Source organism: Podarcis tiliguerta (genome assembly GCF_965153285.1).
Source record: "Podarcis tiliguerta genome assembly, chromosome: 9".
NCBI lineage: Eukaryota > Metazoa > Chordata > Lepidosauria > Squamata > Lacertidae > Podarcis > Podarcis tiliguerta.
Genome location: NC_139542.1, coordinates 58,201,758 through 58,218,233, shown reverse-complemented (window position 1 = coordinate 58,218,233; position 16,476 = coordinate 58,201,758). Strand labels below are relative to the sequence as shown.

Below are 16,476 nucleotides of genomic sequence, written 5' to 3'. Positions count from 1 at the left end.
ATAGTCTAAACTGGAAAAAGAGCTCAGTCCAAATATTCCACATTAGTCCTAAATCCAACTTGGCTACCCCTATACTTGCTTGTGACATCACATTTTATTCAAAAACACTTAGAACTAAAGGTTGAATCGTTTAGGCTTATCTAGATTATTCAGTTTTTCATTCAGTAAACATGCAAATTTGCAGATTTTCCAGATGACTTTGCCTGTATTCACACTTTATTTCTTTATTGGACTTATTAGTCACTTTTGTTTACATAATGTAAAGAGTGACTTGCAATATAATACAGAAATTTTAATTAATATAAAGCTAAAACAAAGTAAAAGCTAAACACACACACACACGTATATAAGAACCCATTGAAAGAGGCTGCAGTTTATAAACTTCCCAAGTTAAAGGTGAAAAGCCTGACTGAAAAGAAACATTTTTCTCTGGCACCTGAAAATAGCCAGGGATGGTGCCAGGCGTCCTTCCCTGGGGAGAGCATTCCGTAAGCAGGGAGCCACCATTGAAAAAGTTGTATTCCTGTGTTGCTACCTCTGGATAGAGTTTGGAGAGGGCACACAGAATGCAGGATCCGGATTGTTTCATGTGGGGACAGGTGGTCCTTGATGTATTGGGGCCCTGAGCCACCTAACACTTTATAAATCAAAACCAGCCCTTTGAATTGAGCCCGGAAACTAACTGGTAGGCAATACAGTCTTGCCAGAATTGGTTTTCTATGCTTAGACCGTCTTGCATTGTCTTCAGTCTGTCAAATGCTGCACCACCTGCAGTTTCTGAACCATCATCAAAGTTGGCCCAATGTACAACACATGACAACAGAGGTTGGGCTGCCAGTGTGCAGATTAGGTAAAGGGTAAAGGGACCCCTGACTGTTAGGTCCAGTTGTGGACGACTCTGGGGTTGCGGCGCTCATCTCGGTTTACTGGCCAAGGGAGCCGGCGTACAGCTTCCAGGTCATGTGGCCAGCATGACTAAGCCGCTTCTGGCGAACCAGAGCAGCCCACGCAAACGCCATTTACCTTCCCACCAGAGTTGCACCTATTGATCTACTTGCACTTTGATGTGCTTTCGAACTGCTAGGTTGGCAGGAGCAGGGACCGAGCAATGGGAGCTCACCCCATCACAGGGATTTGAACCTCCAAACTTCTGATCGGCAAGCCCTAGACTCTGTGGTTTAGACCACAGCACCACCCATGTCCACCAGCTAAAGTGGATGCATGGCTTCTGCATCACGGAAGCCACCTGAGCCTCAGATGACAGTAATGGATCCAGCAGTACACCCAAACTGCACACTTGCTACTAGAGAGGAAGTCTAACTCCATTCAGAGCAGGGCACTTCCCGGTCTAGGGAACCACCCACTTACAGTGCCTCAGTCTTGCCTGGATTGAGCTTCAGTTTATTGGCTCTCATAAAGTCCACTATTGAGGAAAGACATTGTTTCAGCATTTCCACTGATGGCCACACCTGCAGATGGAAAGGAGAAGGAACAGCTGTGTGTCGTCAGCATATTGCTGATAACATACTCCAAAACTCCAGCTGACACCACTTAGCAGTTTCATGTAGATGTTGTATATTGGTTATATATGCTTCAGCATTTTATCTTGACTCTTTTGTCCCAGCCAGAAGTTCAGGTCTCCTCTTCAGCTAATGAACCTCTTGCAACAGTAAGTATTTGAAATGTGATTATGCCAACTTTACCTTTTGTTTACTGATGTATCATTCTCTCCCAATTGTCAACTTGGTGGTCAAGTATGTACTGGTTTAGGAACAGAACAGGGCCACCCAAAAACAAAGTAGTAGTTTGCACATTGTTGGAGTGTGCTAGATATGCAGAAGTATATGACTTTGCAAACGAACAGAAAAACTCAGAAGGAGGCTGATGAGAAGCTGTGAGCTTCCAGGGAATCTGGCAGGAGTGAGGAACTCAGTGGCTGGAAGTTGTAGTTCAGCAATGTCTGAAGGCTAAAGGCTCCCCACACTTTAGAATCAGAATTGTAGAGTTGGAAGGGACCCCAAGGATCATCTAGTCTAACCCTCTGCAATGTAGGAATCTCAGCTAAAGCATCCATGGTGTCATCTGCAAATTTGATGAACATCCCTTCAATTCCTTCGTCCAAATCGTTTTATAAAGATGTTGAACAACAACAACAGGCCCAGGACAGAACCCTGCGGCACCCCACTTATCTCTTTTTTCCAGGATGATGAGGGAACAGGATCAGTCAGAGGGAGCAACACATTGCAACATATATTTGGCAGGCCCCACCATATTTCTGTGCTGACTCCTCAAAATAGGCTTGAGGCAGCTTTAAGAAAAATAGTCAAAACAACATCTTGTTATAATGGCAGTTCTTGCCTCATTTACAAACATGCATTATAAAAGGCATGATTGTACAGTGGTACCTCTACTTACGAACTTAATTCGTTCCGGAGGTCCGTTCTTAACCTGAAACTGTTCTTAACTAGAGGTGTGCTTTCGCTAATGGGGTCTCTTGCCGTTGCACCGCCGGCACACGATTTCCGTTCTCATCCTGGGGCAAAGTTCTCAACTCAGGGTAACTCTTCCAGGTTAGCGGAGTTTGTAACCTGAGGCATTTGTAACTCGAGGTACCACTGTATTTTGGAATGGCAAAGCATTGTAGTTTTGCCAGACAGTTGAAAGCTGGAGTACAGAACAATTAGAAAATTGTGAGGGTGGTACCAATAATCCCAGGTACAAAAGAGGCAGCATAGTCCAAGTAGAGGAAGAATGCTTAATCGAAGGCCTACGGGGTATTAGTGCTGATGGACCTGGTTATTTGTTTCGACTGTGAATTATCCGCCTTTTGATAGAATCCTAGAATACTGAATTATGGCAGATTGTTTTGTAGTGGTTTTATATTGAGCCGTTGTGCCCCATCCTAAGGTTGCTTGTTGATGAAGAGTGGGCTAAAAATATTTTAAATAGATGTGACCAACTTACTCTGAAATGGGGCTGGAGAATCCAGAGGTACAATTAAATAGAAATACTTTCCATTGGCAGAATTAAGTTGAAATTATAATGGTTCTGTTAGAATTCCATGCCGCTTGTTTAAAAAAGAGAAAGACCTAAAACACAATCTTTAATTTTGCTTTTTTTTTTCTTCCTGAAGACGTAGCGGTGGACTTTAAACGTACAGTATTTGGATTTGTATGCAGTAAATGTTGAAGGTTTTAGCCTCTTTTAGAGAGTAATATCTCTATGAAGGGAATTCCAGATAGTTGGCACCCACAAGGGAGGAGTGCATCATAAGGCAACCTGGGAAAGGCTTTTCCAGCTGTTCTTAATAGAAGGGGTTAGTTCTTATGGGGGACATGTTTAAATATAGGGGGCTTGAGATGTAAAGGTGAAAAACACCACCTTGAATGGCCTGCCAATGCCAACATAGTGAAGTGATGACTGGGTGATTGTTTTTTTTAAAACTTCCCATTTATGGAGAGTTGAGCTTGGCAATGTCACACGGCTACACAAATTCCAAGCACTTCGTGATTTTAATTGGTGACTTCAGTACTAGACAATGCTACTCCCCTCCCCAGTATGCTTTAAAGTTACATTGGTTAATGTTCCTACCCCCCCAAAAAAAGTGATTACAACACAATTTATTAATACATGTTGTTTGTTATTGGTTATCTGGAGCCAGAAATACAATTGCATTCTACCTGTAAAGTAGCTGTGTTGGTTCGGTTCCAATTCGATGAGCCCTGGAAATTGAATATCTTTTAAATGTGGGTGCTTCTGAAAAATAAATAAAATGGTATATTAATAAGGCATCCTGTGTTTTACAGCTGGTGTTGCAGTAGAGCTCAAAGGTCAGAACAGCGTATTATCCCACTACAACCGTAGGAGGCATTATTTACTTGGGAGCATGGGAATGTCCTGGCTTTGGGGGCATGCAAGGAAATTATCACTGTAATGCCAGAAGTGATGTGCAGTATGAGTACTGAGTCAGTAACACTACTACAGAATTTACTGTGAGCACAGCATTCTTCCTGTACTTTCCGTTGTCTCCTGTCCCTGTGTCTCATTCATTGTAGGTAAGCAGAGCATGTAGACAGTGACTACAGTGGAACCTCGGGTTACATACGCTTCAGGTTACATACGCTTCAGGTTACAGACTCCGCTAACCCAGAAATAGTACCTCGGGTTAAGAACTTTGCTTCAGGATGAGAACAGAAATTGTGCTGCGGCGGCAGCAGGAGGCCCCATTAGCTAAAGTGGTGTTTCAGGTTAAGAACAGTTTCAGGTTAAGAACGGACCTCCAGAACGAATTAAGTTCTTAACCTGAGGTACCACTGTATAGGATATTCATTTGACTCCTCCAAGGTAGACTGTGCAGCACCTATATTCACTGGTGTGTATGGATCTTGATTTGTTTGGGCTAGCTGCTGTCTTGGTGTTGAGTCATATCCATAGCTAACTACATTTCAAGTGTTATAATTCCAAAGAGCATACTCATAATTTAAAAACAGTTGTTTTAGAAACCAAATTCCCACCCCCCCATGGTTTGTAGGCCATGTTTGGATCCTTTACAGGCTGCATGTGCCCTGCAGACTAGCTGTTTCCCAACCCTGAGAAACCAATATGGTGGTTGTGAACTCTCAAGCCCTTGCTTTCTACAGCCATGTAACTTACCGTATGCCAAATTATCTAAGGATTACATGCTGGTTAGGTTTATAAAATGGTCAACACTGCTCCATATGGGGTTTATAGAAGAGCAAAGTGAGCAAGATGGATAATCCAGAAGTCATCTCAGATTACTAAAGCGTTTCCTCCTGTTAAGTGTTATCCTGTACAATTGCAGTTCTTGACATTTTTGTCAACAGTTCTGACAGGGAAGAAAAATGATGCAGAGAATAAAGTCAGAAACTATGTTAATAAATGACATTTTTCCCCCATGAGCATTTTCAAAGTCAATATTTATCCTTCTCTTAAGGAGTCTCCAAAGGACACACAGAATCGTTCAAGATTAATGTGGCTGATTTTCCCTGTGGAACTATATAGTAAAAGGGGACAGATCCTTATTCTCCATGTCATATTGAAGCCTACCACTGTACCTTTTAAAATTTGGGGGTAGGAGCTGGGTCACTACAGTAAGATACCCCATTCATGAGTGTATGTTCTCTAGGAGGCGTGAAGAAACAAGCATACCACTTCAGATTTCAATATGATAGCACAGTTGCAATCAGGGGTACCAACTTAAATAAAACGGGGGGGGGCAAGTAAGCCCTGCCCTGCATAATTGGATCACATGACGCAGTGCATGGACACAATTTGAATGGCAATGCCCTTCAACTTTGGGAGCCCCCGCCCCCTCAAATGTTTTATTGGCAGGCGGGGGGCAAATACCCTTTGGCTCCTAGGAGTTGGCTCCTATGGTTACAATGTTCAAATTTTCACTCTTAGATATATTCAAGATTACATAGCAATACCGGCAACCCACAATTTACACAGGGGTTACGTTCCAAGGCATCGCGTGTTTAAGTGAAATCACGTAAATTTGAAACTCCATTGAAAAATCCTGCAAACACTCCATTCCGCCTCTTTTTGTGATGTTTCCGGGTCACTTCCAGGTTCGGTGTGATGCACGTGCACAGTTGCGCACATAATTAGACATGCCTAAAATGGTTGCTGCCTGTACTATAATGTAACTTTAAAAGCATTTGAAATGTTTATTAGAGTCGTTTCCTGATGCCATGAATGGGTTGGTATTATCTCGTCCTGTGATGGAGGCAGGAGAGCAAAGAACTCTGGGAGGCAGGTGTGGTCACTCCTCAGTTTTTTCTTTCATGCAACCATAATAATGCAAGGTTGAAACAGTTGTCGTATGTGCCCTTTGGCTAATTCCTGTGTAGCTAGTTCATAGTGATGCTTCTGAAAAGTCATCTCATTTGCAGCAGGGTGCTAGTCATAAGAGATTTGGATCTATACTTCTGCCTGCCTATCCAGCATTTCATTGGTAAAGGTAAAGGGGCCCCTGACCATTAGGTCCAGCCGTGACCGACTCGGGGGTTGCGGCGCACATCTCGCTTTATTGGCCAAGGGAGCCGGTGTACAGCTTCCGGGTCATGTGGCCAGCATGATTCTGGCGAACCAGAGCAGTACACGGAAACGCCGTTTACCTTCCCACCGGAGTGGTACCTATTTATCTATATGCACTTTGATGTGCTTTCAAACTGCTAGGTTGGTAGGAGCAGAGACCGAGCAACGGGAGCTCACCCCGTTGCGGGGATTCGAACCGCCGACCTTCTGATCGGCAAGTCCTAGCCTCTGTGGTTTAACCCACAGCGCCACCCGTGTCCATTTCATTGGTACTTGCTGCTTAATTCAGTAGACAAAAGGTAAAACGTTCCCAATGCATAGGGAGCTACATAAGGTCTTTCACATATGCACAAATAACCCAAGCAGTAAGATCTTCCACTGGGACGCAGTGCCACCACCATTGCCATAGGCTAAGAAGGCAGCAATGAACAAGTCTTGCTCATCTGTGGCACTGTGGTTGCATAACTTCTGAATGAGACTCACCTAGTGCCCACTTCATTATATTTTAAGACACTGGAATTTATTTATGCTTCAGTCACCATTTCAGTTTGTACTGTTCATTATTTATTTGTTACTTTTAAGTGGCTTATTGATTTGTTTTGAAGTGCGCCAATGACTGTGGCCTAAATATTATGAAGAGTGGCATACAAATGCCTTAAACCAAATGCATACTCATGCTAAACTTTGGATTTTATTTGTGGTACGTCTGTCAAAGAAGTTGTCAGTCCCTGTTTTAATCCCATTTGAACTGAGTGCGCAATATGTCCTAAGCATCTTAGACCTATTCAACCCCAATAGCACGGATAGCAACCCCAATAGCGGAATGGAGTGTTTGCAGGCTTTTTCAATAGAGTTTCAAATTTACTTGATTTCACTTAAACACGCGATGCCTTGGAACGTAACCCCTGTGTAAATTGTGGGTTGCCTGTACTGTATTGCAATGTAATCTTGAATATATCTAAGAGTGAAAAATTGAACATTGTAACCATAGGAGCCAACTCGGATAGCAACCCAATAGCAGAGAATTTACTGTGGGGAAGAAAGCTGTGTGGTCCAAAATGTTGTGCTCCTGGCTCTTACAAAAGTGTCAGTAAGCAAGAAAAGGTGTGGATTTTATGCGATTGTTAGGAACCTACCGAGAACTTTAAAAGCGACAATCAAAAACCATGAAGAGGCCTCACTTTGTAGTTCATCTCCTTATGGTCCGTGAGGTCTATCCACTACCTGCGTTCAGAGTATTTTCTCTGCTGCAGCTAAAATCGGAGGCAGCGGCATTCCACCACGGGAGCTGGCTTGTAGAAAGAAAGAAAACTTTTGTTGAAAGAGATTTATATAAGCCTCGCCACGTCCAACTCGTACTAAGTACAACTTAATACTGTTTCATAAGGAGAAGGGGGTGCTGCTGGGCAGGAGGGTATTGAGGAAAGAGTCGTCTCTTTCCGCAGGGTCGCCGGTGGACGAAGGAACAGCCGGCTCTCGACAGGCTGGCCGGAGCGAAACTCCTGCTTTCCCGGCGCCGGTGCTTCGAGGTTCAACTTGGCGACTGAAGACGCCCAAGGCGCGCAGCAGGTACGCGGCAAAGGTGCGAGGGACAGAGGCAGCGAGAGCCACGTCGCTTTTAAGGCTGATCTGTGACAGCCTCCTGCTCTCCTTTCGCGGGGTCCCTTTTGGGGTGCGGGTAGGTGCGCGCCCTGAAGACGGGGTGGCTTCCAGCTCTCCATCTCCGCGCGCCCTTTCTCATCCTTTGCGCCTTTGGCACAGGTTCCCCGGTTCCTCTCCTCTTCCTCCGAAGCTGGCTGCCTTGCCGAAAGAGAAGGGGCGGGCGGGGGGGGGGCGATGGGTGGCTTTCTCCTGGAGTTGATTCCGATCATCGTGGGGAGGGGTTGGGTGTGGATTGCTGAACGGACAAAATGCCGAGCCACCCCCACTCGGAAGGAGCCTGCCTGCCTGCCTGCCTACCTACCGTGGGGGCACTCCGCAGCCGTGACGGTGCGCTTTGCAGCCAAGGCGCCCAGAGGAGACCCGTAGCCAGGGAAGGTGGCGAAGGAGCCGGAGCATGTTGGCGCTGCAGCCGCTCCCTCCGGAAGAAGAGCGCTACCGGCAAGTCCTTGCCAATCAGCGGGTAAGACGAACGCTTTGGCCACTTGGCGCAGCCCGAGCCTAACGCTGTAGACAGAGACAGGCAGCCGGGGATGGAAAACCCTCCTAGAAAAATGCTAGGATCGCAGCCTCGCGCGCTCTGCTGGTGCGCGTAGGCGGCAGCGGATGGAAAGGCTCTCCCGGTAGAGCCGAGCCTGCAGCGATGCCCTTTTACTACTACTGCTTATTTGGGTTTTTCTCTTTTTAAACATCGCGGGTAAGTTACTCGCGCCTTTGAAGCCGCTCTGACCCCAGGTGGGGTCAACACGTAACGGTGGATTTCCTCCACTCTCTCTTCATTATGCCCAGAGTGGGGTTTTTAATCGGGTGTGGGGATTATAGAATCGGGTGTAGTAGATTATAGAAGCGCGACTTGTTCCAGATTAAATAAAGATGGCCTTTTGCGCTTTCACACGGTGCAATTGAAGCGCGCGCTTAAAAATTAAAGTGTGAATGCAACTTTGACCGCGTGTAGTAGGAAAGCTCACAAAGATTGGACGCAGCTCCCTGGAAAGTGGACGCTCGCAGGAAGCCGGAGTTTGCTGCCCGGTAATGTTTGGAATGGGCCCGTGAGAGGAGGAAGAAGAAAGCGATTTTCCATGGGAGTTATTTGCCTAGAAACGCGCTTTCCCCTAGCCAATCTCTAATTTGAAGCGAGAGGTTACCGTGCCAGTCGCTGGAGCCATTCTTTATCTTGACTCTAGGAATAAACGCCAAACGCTTGCAAACTAAACAAATATTAATTAATCAGTAGCCTAACGGGAAGTGGTTCCTCTGCGTCGTCCTGTACTTATCCCTAGTTGGTGCGTTTGCCAGTCCATCTAAACACACACACACACTCGAGCACACGGGTAGGAGGCCTTTGGGGCGCGTTTAAGTATCCAGAAATGACACGGGACGGTGGTGTAGCCGGCTAGAAGCCGCGACTGGTTCCCGATTCCCCCTCCGTCCTTTCGCTTCTCGTGGGCAGGCAAGTGGCCGCGCGTCTTTTGGTGGTGCTGAAACCAGCAAGCCACCAGGAGGTCCAGTTATTAGCCAAATCAGCAGGGCAGGTCGCTGTTGGAAAGCTGTGGTCCCTAGGTATGTCTGTCCTGCTACAGCAGTTGCAAACATGGATAGCCTGGTCTGTGAAAAGCGTCGGGGGGAATACGAAACAAACTGATTTTTTACTATGTCACGGTGAAGACTCTGGACAAAGTAGCTCCTGCAACAGGTTTCGCGTTGCGCCCCGGGCTGCGCGGGAGCTGCTGGGACTGCCTTAGGAAAAGGGGACGGGTTTTAAGGAGAATTTTGTTTACTAGTTTGCTGGTTGTAGACAGGAGCCGTGGTGTCTGGACTCTTCCTTTCTTCAGTGGGACAAAGAGATCAGAACAAAACCGATCTGTCACCTGAGTTAGTTTTTGCTCGTTCTTCCTCTCCAATTCACTTAATTCTTTGGGAGGACTGATCCGCTGAGATACTTGGCTTTTCTTTTGTAGCGTTGTCTTTCCAAAATCGGCCTTTTCTCTCCGAAACCTTCACCGGCAGTGAGTGTGGGTCCAGGGTTTAACAAAGCAAAGGGGTTATCGTGTTCCCTATTTCCGTAGCGCCTTCAGAATACAAAGTGATTTATGTAAGTCTTGTGTCAGTCCGCTTTTTCTTCTCTCTTTCCAATAGAGAGTCAGCAACAAGGGTAATTCCTAATTTCCTAAGAGGTGAACAGTTACACGTAGCAAAGCAAACTAAAGCGGAAAATGGGTGAGTTTGTTAGCGCTTGTTTTCACGCAGCCGCTTATGTCCAATTAAGTTGGCAACAGATAGTTCCCGATCAATACCTTAAACCTCATAGGTTGGAAAGGACCTGCAAAGCACCACCTGGTTTTGACATTTAACTGCTTCCAATCACAGTACACTAGTCTAACAGCAATGCTTAAAAACACCCCTGAACCACAAAGGACCTTAAAGAAATATGGTACAATGCAGGCTTCTTCAGTTCCACAGAGTTTGGTGAGGTTTGCACTTAAGTAAGGGATAAATCCTATTCAGTTACATGGGAGTAAGTTCCACTGATCTCAATGGCATTTTCTTTTGAGGAGACAAGTATAAGCTTGCACGGAAAGTATGCTCAGGCCACATACTTACTGCCGCTTCCATGCATTTGACTGAAGTTTTAGGTCCTCATACAAACAAGTGGTTTCTTCAGATACCCAAATAACGCTTGGATCCACAACTCTTCAAACAATCTGGTCCAACCAACTTCAGTGACAATGAATCTTAATCAAATCTAAACAACCTTACGAGTTTGTGGGTGCCAGACTCCCATAGTCCTAGCAAGTGTTAAAGGCTAATCAAGCCAGGCTAGCTTCCTGATGAGGTAATCGCCTGGGTGATCTGGCCATTGAGACAACAGAGGAAAGGGGGCTCTGTGCCGGATGGCAACTGGGTAGGGGCCCTTCTTCAACTTTTAGTTAGAAGGACAAAGCCTGAGTTGGAGGGCAGAGTTTGCTGTGATGTGACCTAGAGGAAAAAGCTGCAGGTTGGAAAGGCGGAGAGAATCGCGGCTGATTTCTGCTTGAATCCAAGGTTGCAGCTATGGGAGGAACAAGACCCTTTCGGGTGCTAATGTTGTCAGCCCCTCCATCATTGGCTCAGGTTGTATATACAGTGGTACTTTGGGTAATTCGTTCCAGAGGTCTGTTCTTAACCTGGAACCGTTCTTAACCTGAAGCACCACTTTAGCTAATGGGGCCTCCCGCTGCCACCAGAGCACGATTTCTGTTCTCATCCTGAAGCAAAGTTCTTAACCCGAGGTACTATTTCTGGGTTAGCGGAGTCTGTAACCTGAAGCGTCTGTAACCCGAGGTACCACTGTATGTGTAAATAAACTGTAAAATACAGAGACCACAGTCACTGCTGTGCCTCATTCACAAAAGGAAACACCAACCCTGGGTGAGTGCCTGGAACCCCAGAATCTCTCATTGCTCAGAGATTGGGGTGGTGTGCAACAATACTTTTGGTCCGTCTGGGGACACTGCATAGCACGCATAACAGATCCAGATGCTATAATGTTTATGGCAGCAGCAGCAGCAGCAGCAGCAGTACTTGTATAACTGATTTTCCCCATGAAGATATGTTCATATTTATAGGTAAGAGGAGATAAAGGGAGACCTTGTTATTTGCATCCCATATCTATGTGACTTCCCAATACGGAGGAGCTGCCAATATATTATTTTACTTGCTTCTTTCTACAAAAGTGTCAAAGTGGTGTACAAGAATACTAACTATACAAATGTAAATGATAGCAATGTAGCATTTAAAATTAGCAATAACAAGTTAATTAGGCACTAATAATAATTAATAAATGAAATTATCCTCTCCACGTACAGCACAAGATTGATCACCCAAAAATCTTGCTTAAATGACCATAAAAACCACAACAGTATTAATACTCAAATGCCTACAGATTTTTTTGTACTTCATTGGGCACCTCCCTGGGGTCAGCATTCAACAAATGAGGGGGCTGCCACCCAAAAACTGTTTTCTCTTTGCCGCTCTCTAAACCTCTCTGGGGAGAGGGACATAGAGTTCTTGGTGGTTCATATAAGAAAAGGTAGTCCATGAGATATTGGAATCCTAAATTGTATAAAGCTTTGTAGGTTAAATCCAACACTTTGAATTGGGCAATGTGAGCCTTAAAGCTTCATGCACCAAAATAACTTTGGAACAAAGAAGTCATTGGTACCTTTGCTTCATTCTCTATGTGGAATCTTTTCTGTGACTGAATGAAGCTTTCCTATCTTGCTTATTTTTAAAGTATCATTTCTCCTGTAATGGAACCATTCCAATTGACAGCGCTCTTTCTTGCAGGAGTATCTTATGAATGACTGAAACAATTTGAATTTTCCAGAACTGAAACGTATGCGATCACTCCAATTTGATAAAGCCATGTTCTGGAATTTTGCCAGGTCTGGTGTTTTTTTCCAGTCCATCTATTGAGGGAAGTCTGAACTACAGTTGATAAAAAGTAAATTCAAGAGTTATTTGTGCAAGACCTTGATGTTTAGCCCTGCAGTTTATGTCTTTAAACATCACCTCAATCTATTCCCAGTTTTAAATAATCAATATTTTTCTTTCTGGATCAGAATGCTTCTGCAATCTACCCCAGAGGCCAGTATAGTTTTATGGGAAATAAGTAGCCATTCCTCATTGGAGCTGCCCACACTTTTTCTCCCAAGGAGGAAACACATTCCTCCTCACTTGGCCTGGCAATTCAAGCAGTGAAAAACAGCCTGTTATTCTCTCTTATGCTCCCATAGCAGTTTGCAACTGTAGCATGTTTATTCACTTGGCAGTAAGGATGTCTTTTGTCACTTAGAAGGTGTCGGCAAACAGCATATGGAGGGCTATCCTTGAGCTGGAGTAGTTTCACTGAATGTTGTGGAATTATTCCAAAGTCTATGAGTATTAAAGCCAAAATAATATTAATAATCACCTGCTCTGGGATCTGCTGGTGATCTGGCTGCTGCAGTTTGAACCAGCTGAAGTTTCTGAGTGGTCGTCCAGTGCAGCCCCACACAGAGCACATTGCAATAATGCAGTCTGGAAGTTACCAGAGGATAGAGTACTGTGGCCAAGTCATCTCCATCCAAAAGGGGCCATAGCTAGTGAACTAGCTGTACCTGTTAACTGTCACTCATAGCCAATAATAATCAATATACCATATTCTGGAATATAAAGTCATTCAATTCCCAATTCAAAATAGCTCATTTAAAAAAAAAATGACACACACAAGTGCACAAGCATACATGCACACAGACACATTCCACCACTCTGTATTTATTCAGCCAGTTTGTAGCTGAATACTATGGACCTAATGTGGGTTACAACTGCTACAACAGGAAGGAAGTGGAAGGGAATCATAGGCCGTCATGCAGTAAGGGTGTTAGTAAAGGTAAAGGGACCCCTGACCATTAGGTCCAGTCATGACTGACTCTGGGGTTGCGGCGCTCATCTCACTTTCTTGGCCGAGGGAGCCGGCGTACAGCTTCCGGGTCATGTGGCCAGCATGACTAAGCCGCTTCTGGCGAACCAGAGCAGCGCACGGAAACACCATTTACTTTCCTGCCGAAGCGGTACCTATTTATCTACTTGCACTTTGACATGCTTTCGAACTGCTAGGTTGGCAGGAACAGGGACCGAGCAACGGGAGCTCACTCTGTCATGGGGATTCGAACCGCCGACCTTCTGATCGGCAAGTCCTAGGCTCGTGGTTTAACCCACAGCACTACCCGCGTCTTAGTAAGCGTGTTAGCAGGTCACAAAAAGAGAAGATGGACTCTAATTTAGCTCCTGTTTTCTTCCAAGGGAGAAAACAGTGTACAACTGCATGTAACCAGTGAGACTAATAGGTACACGACTGATAAGGAATAGGTGAAGAAATATCTAGCTACCATAAGTGAGCTGACTACAAGCCAGCAGTGCAATGTGGCTGCAAAAAAAGAAGTGCCTATTTAGTCTTATTTAATAGAAGTTTCCAACGTACAGGAAATAATAGTTCCACGTTACTCTGCACTAGTCATAACTCAGCTGCCTTACTGTGTCGAGTTCTGGGCATCACAATTTAAGGAGGATGTAGATAAACTGGAATGGGTTCAGAGGAGGGCAGTGAAGATGGTCAGCAAAGTACCGTATTTTTGCTCTATAAGACTCACTTTTTCCCTCCTAAAAAGTAAGGGGAAGCGTGTGTGCGTCTTATGGAGCGAATGCAGGCTGCGCAGCTATCCCAGAAGCCAGAACAGCAAGAATGATTGCTGCTTTCACTGCGCAGCGATCCCTCTTGCTGTTCTAGCTTCTGAGATTCAGAATATTTTTTTTCTTGTTTTCCTCCTCCAAAAACTAGGTGAGTCTTGTAATCTGATGCGTCTTATCGAGCGAAAAATACGGTAAGTCCTCTAAGGGAAGGCTTAAGGATCTGTAGATGTTTAGCCTAAAAGAAGGCAAGACTGAAGGAACACAAAAAGCCCTCTTCAAATACTTGGAAGGGCTGTCACTGTAGCAAGAGGACAAATGCTTATTCTTGCCTGTCCCAGAGGGCAGGACTAGATCTAATGGACTTGAGTAACATGGGCAGGTTGATTGTGGTTGGACATTAGGAAAATAACGAGCAGCAATGAGACCAGATAACAGGGGGGAGTGATGAGTTCTCCTTCCCAGGAGGTTCTTTAAGCCGAGGCTGGGCAGCCATCTGTTTGGGAAACTCTAGCTCTGGATTTCCTGCATTGAGCAGGTGGTTGGGCTAGACGGCCTACAACAAGACCCTCCACTCCAACTCCAATTCTATGGTCATACAAATTTAGGTATAGATACAGGGATAGATCCTACTGGGTCCCAATATCTCACTTCCTCCCTGCACAGAAATCCAGAGTAGCTTTTATAATAAGTGCATCACTATGCTGGGGGGACGGCACCTGTTGGATTTGTGTCCATTATGCAGCTTATAAATGGCACAGAGCTGGGGGCGCGGGCTGAACCTCAAGACGTTTTTGCTCATCCCAAGAAAACAAGATTATTATTTTTAAAAGCCATTGCTTTCCTCTCCTACCATAGTTAACCACAACAAAAAGCCTCCAAGTATCTGATATTGGGGGGGAGGGAGTTTACCTGTCGGAAAAAGGGGGTGCCTGCTTGACAAGTTTTCCAGGTTCCCTGTGATTGCCGTAGGATGCACATAAATCTCACAGGTGTGGGAAAAATTTCCCTAGGCATCCGTCTCAGTTATTGCGTGGAGGGGGTACCTTAATCCGAATTGCAAAATCCAGAGTAGCAGCTGCGTTAGACTGCAAACTTACAAAACCAACGAAAGCTTGCAGCGCCTTAAAAGGCAGCCAAACCCATGGAGACTTTATTATTATGCAATAATAAATCTGTTGATTTTTTTTTTAAAGCATCTGCTGCTGTTTCCTGCAGAATTGGAAAACGTACCCCATACCTTGCTACGCAAAAAAAGTTTATTTGGGCGGAGGGGTTGCTTTCTCTGGACACTTTGGGGCATCCTAAATAACGTCTATGGAAGCGGGCGCGAACCAGCACACGGAGGAGATAACTCTTGTTATTAAAGCCCCCATTTAAGTTGTTACCTCAGCAAAAGCTTGGCAACGGGAACAGGAGGCCGGTGGAGGGGCTGCCGTCGGAAGACGAGAAGGGGATTCCCTCAGAGATGTCGGCTGAAAGAGAGACCTGACCTGTCGGTGTCATATTATTTTTCTCTTCCCTGAGGGGGAAGAAGCGCACAGCAGCCGGCCGGGGCAACCCCGCCGCTATAAATAGCGGGAGCGAAGCTGAGATGTCAGATTCCCGGGGCCTCAGCGCTTCCCCCGCGCAATGGAAAGTCTGAGGTAAAAAATAATAATGAAAAATGTCGCCGTAAAAATAGAGCGCCCGGGGACGCCGGCGCCGCTGAGGGAAGAAGCCTCGCTCCAGTCACGGCCCTCGGGAATCCATGTAGAGGCAGGCTTTTTCTCCGGGTGCCGAAAGAGGCCCTATTTCCCTGCCAAAGCCTGCCGTCGAGTTTTTACTTCACGTGAGGACAGGAGGCATCCAGGGAGGGCAGCCATATTTCTCTCTCCCCGCCCCACCGCCGCGCCTTCTGGGGAATTGAACAACTGCGAGATAGGAAACTTTCCACATAACTTTTTAATTTATTTTTAAAGCGTCGTATGCCTCATTTCTGCCTGTCAAAGCCCTCCAAAGTGACTCCTGTAAGGTTGCCATATTAACCCCCCTCGCCCGCTAGTGAAACTCTTTCCTTTCACGATCACCACCACATGGTTTGTAATCTAATGGATTCCATGAGCCATGAGGATTCCATGAGGTCACCAAGTGCCTACCCAGCTGCCCTGTAGTCTGGTAGGTGAAACAGGGTGGCCAGGCCCTTTATTATTATTATTAATATTGCTTTATGGTAGTTTACTGCTGCTTCCTCGTTTTTCTGCATTTGCAAAATCCAAAAGGAAACGTCTCCAAAGGTAAATGTAACATAGCAAATAGGTTTTTACTCTTCTATTTTCTTTTTTTTAATGCAACAAGTTTTTAGGAATCCCGCCAGGCATGCCTGTTTTTAAGGGGAAGTGCCTTTGTTCAGGTTTTGCGTGTCTTCTCTTTCCATAATTGCCTCGATATAAAGTTTCAGTTTGGAACAGAAATAAAGGCATGTAAGCAAGACTAAACTGAAGAAGGGCTATGCCTAAAATAGATGTGGTGAAATGTTGAGAGGATGTTTGTGTTATTGGGGAGTTTTCA

At 45.3% G+C, this 16,476-nt stretch overlaps 2 protein-coding genes and 1 long non-coding RNA gene across 12 annotated transcripts in view; 2 read left to right on the top strand and 1 right to left on the bottom strand.

The window, feature by feature from the left end:
- Window positions 1-16,476, top strand: part of LOC310685618 (uncharacterized protein) — an 850,221-nt gene that overhangs the window by 633,368 nt on the left and 200,377 nt on the right. The gene's annotated exons all lie outside the window — the stretch shown is intronic.
- LOC310657421 lies at window positions 1,226-7,348 on the bottom strand. Its single transcript, XR_014501768.1, has 3 exons — window positions 7,197-7,348; window positions 3,681-3,756; window positions 1,226-1,469 (listed from the first exon to the last, which is right to left on the bottom strand). It is a non-coding gene; the product is annotated as an uncharacterized lncRNA (long non-coding RNA).
- The window catches only part of CORIN (corin, serine peptidase), a 127,763-nt gene continuing 112,924 nt past the window's right edge, over window positions 1,638-16,476 (top strand). The window contains exons 1-2 of one of the 9 annotated variants that reach the window (XM_083458063.1): window positions 1,638-1,669; window positions 7,506-7,629. In XM_083458063.1, coding sequence (XP_083314189.1) covers window positions 1,653-1,669; window positions 7,506-7,629 — 141 coding nt within the window. In that variant the 5' untranslated portion in view covers window positions 1,638-1,652. Of the gene's footprint in view, window positions 1,670-6,719; window positions 6,761-7,505; window positions 7,630-7,902; window positions 8,183-8,233; window positions 8,417-9,060; window positions 9,280-15,328; window positions 15,573-15,648; window positions 16,203-16,476 lie in introns of those variants that run through there. The other 8 variants (XM_083458062.1, XM_083458064.1, XR_014515340.1 and 5 more) reach the window with 8 other exon arrangements.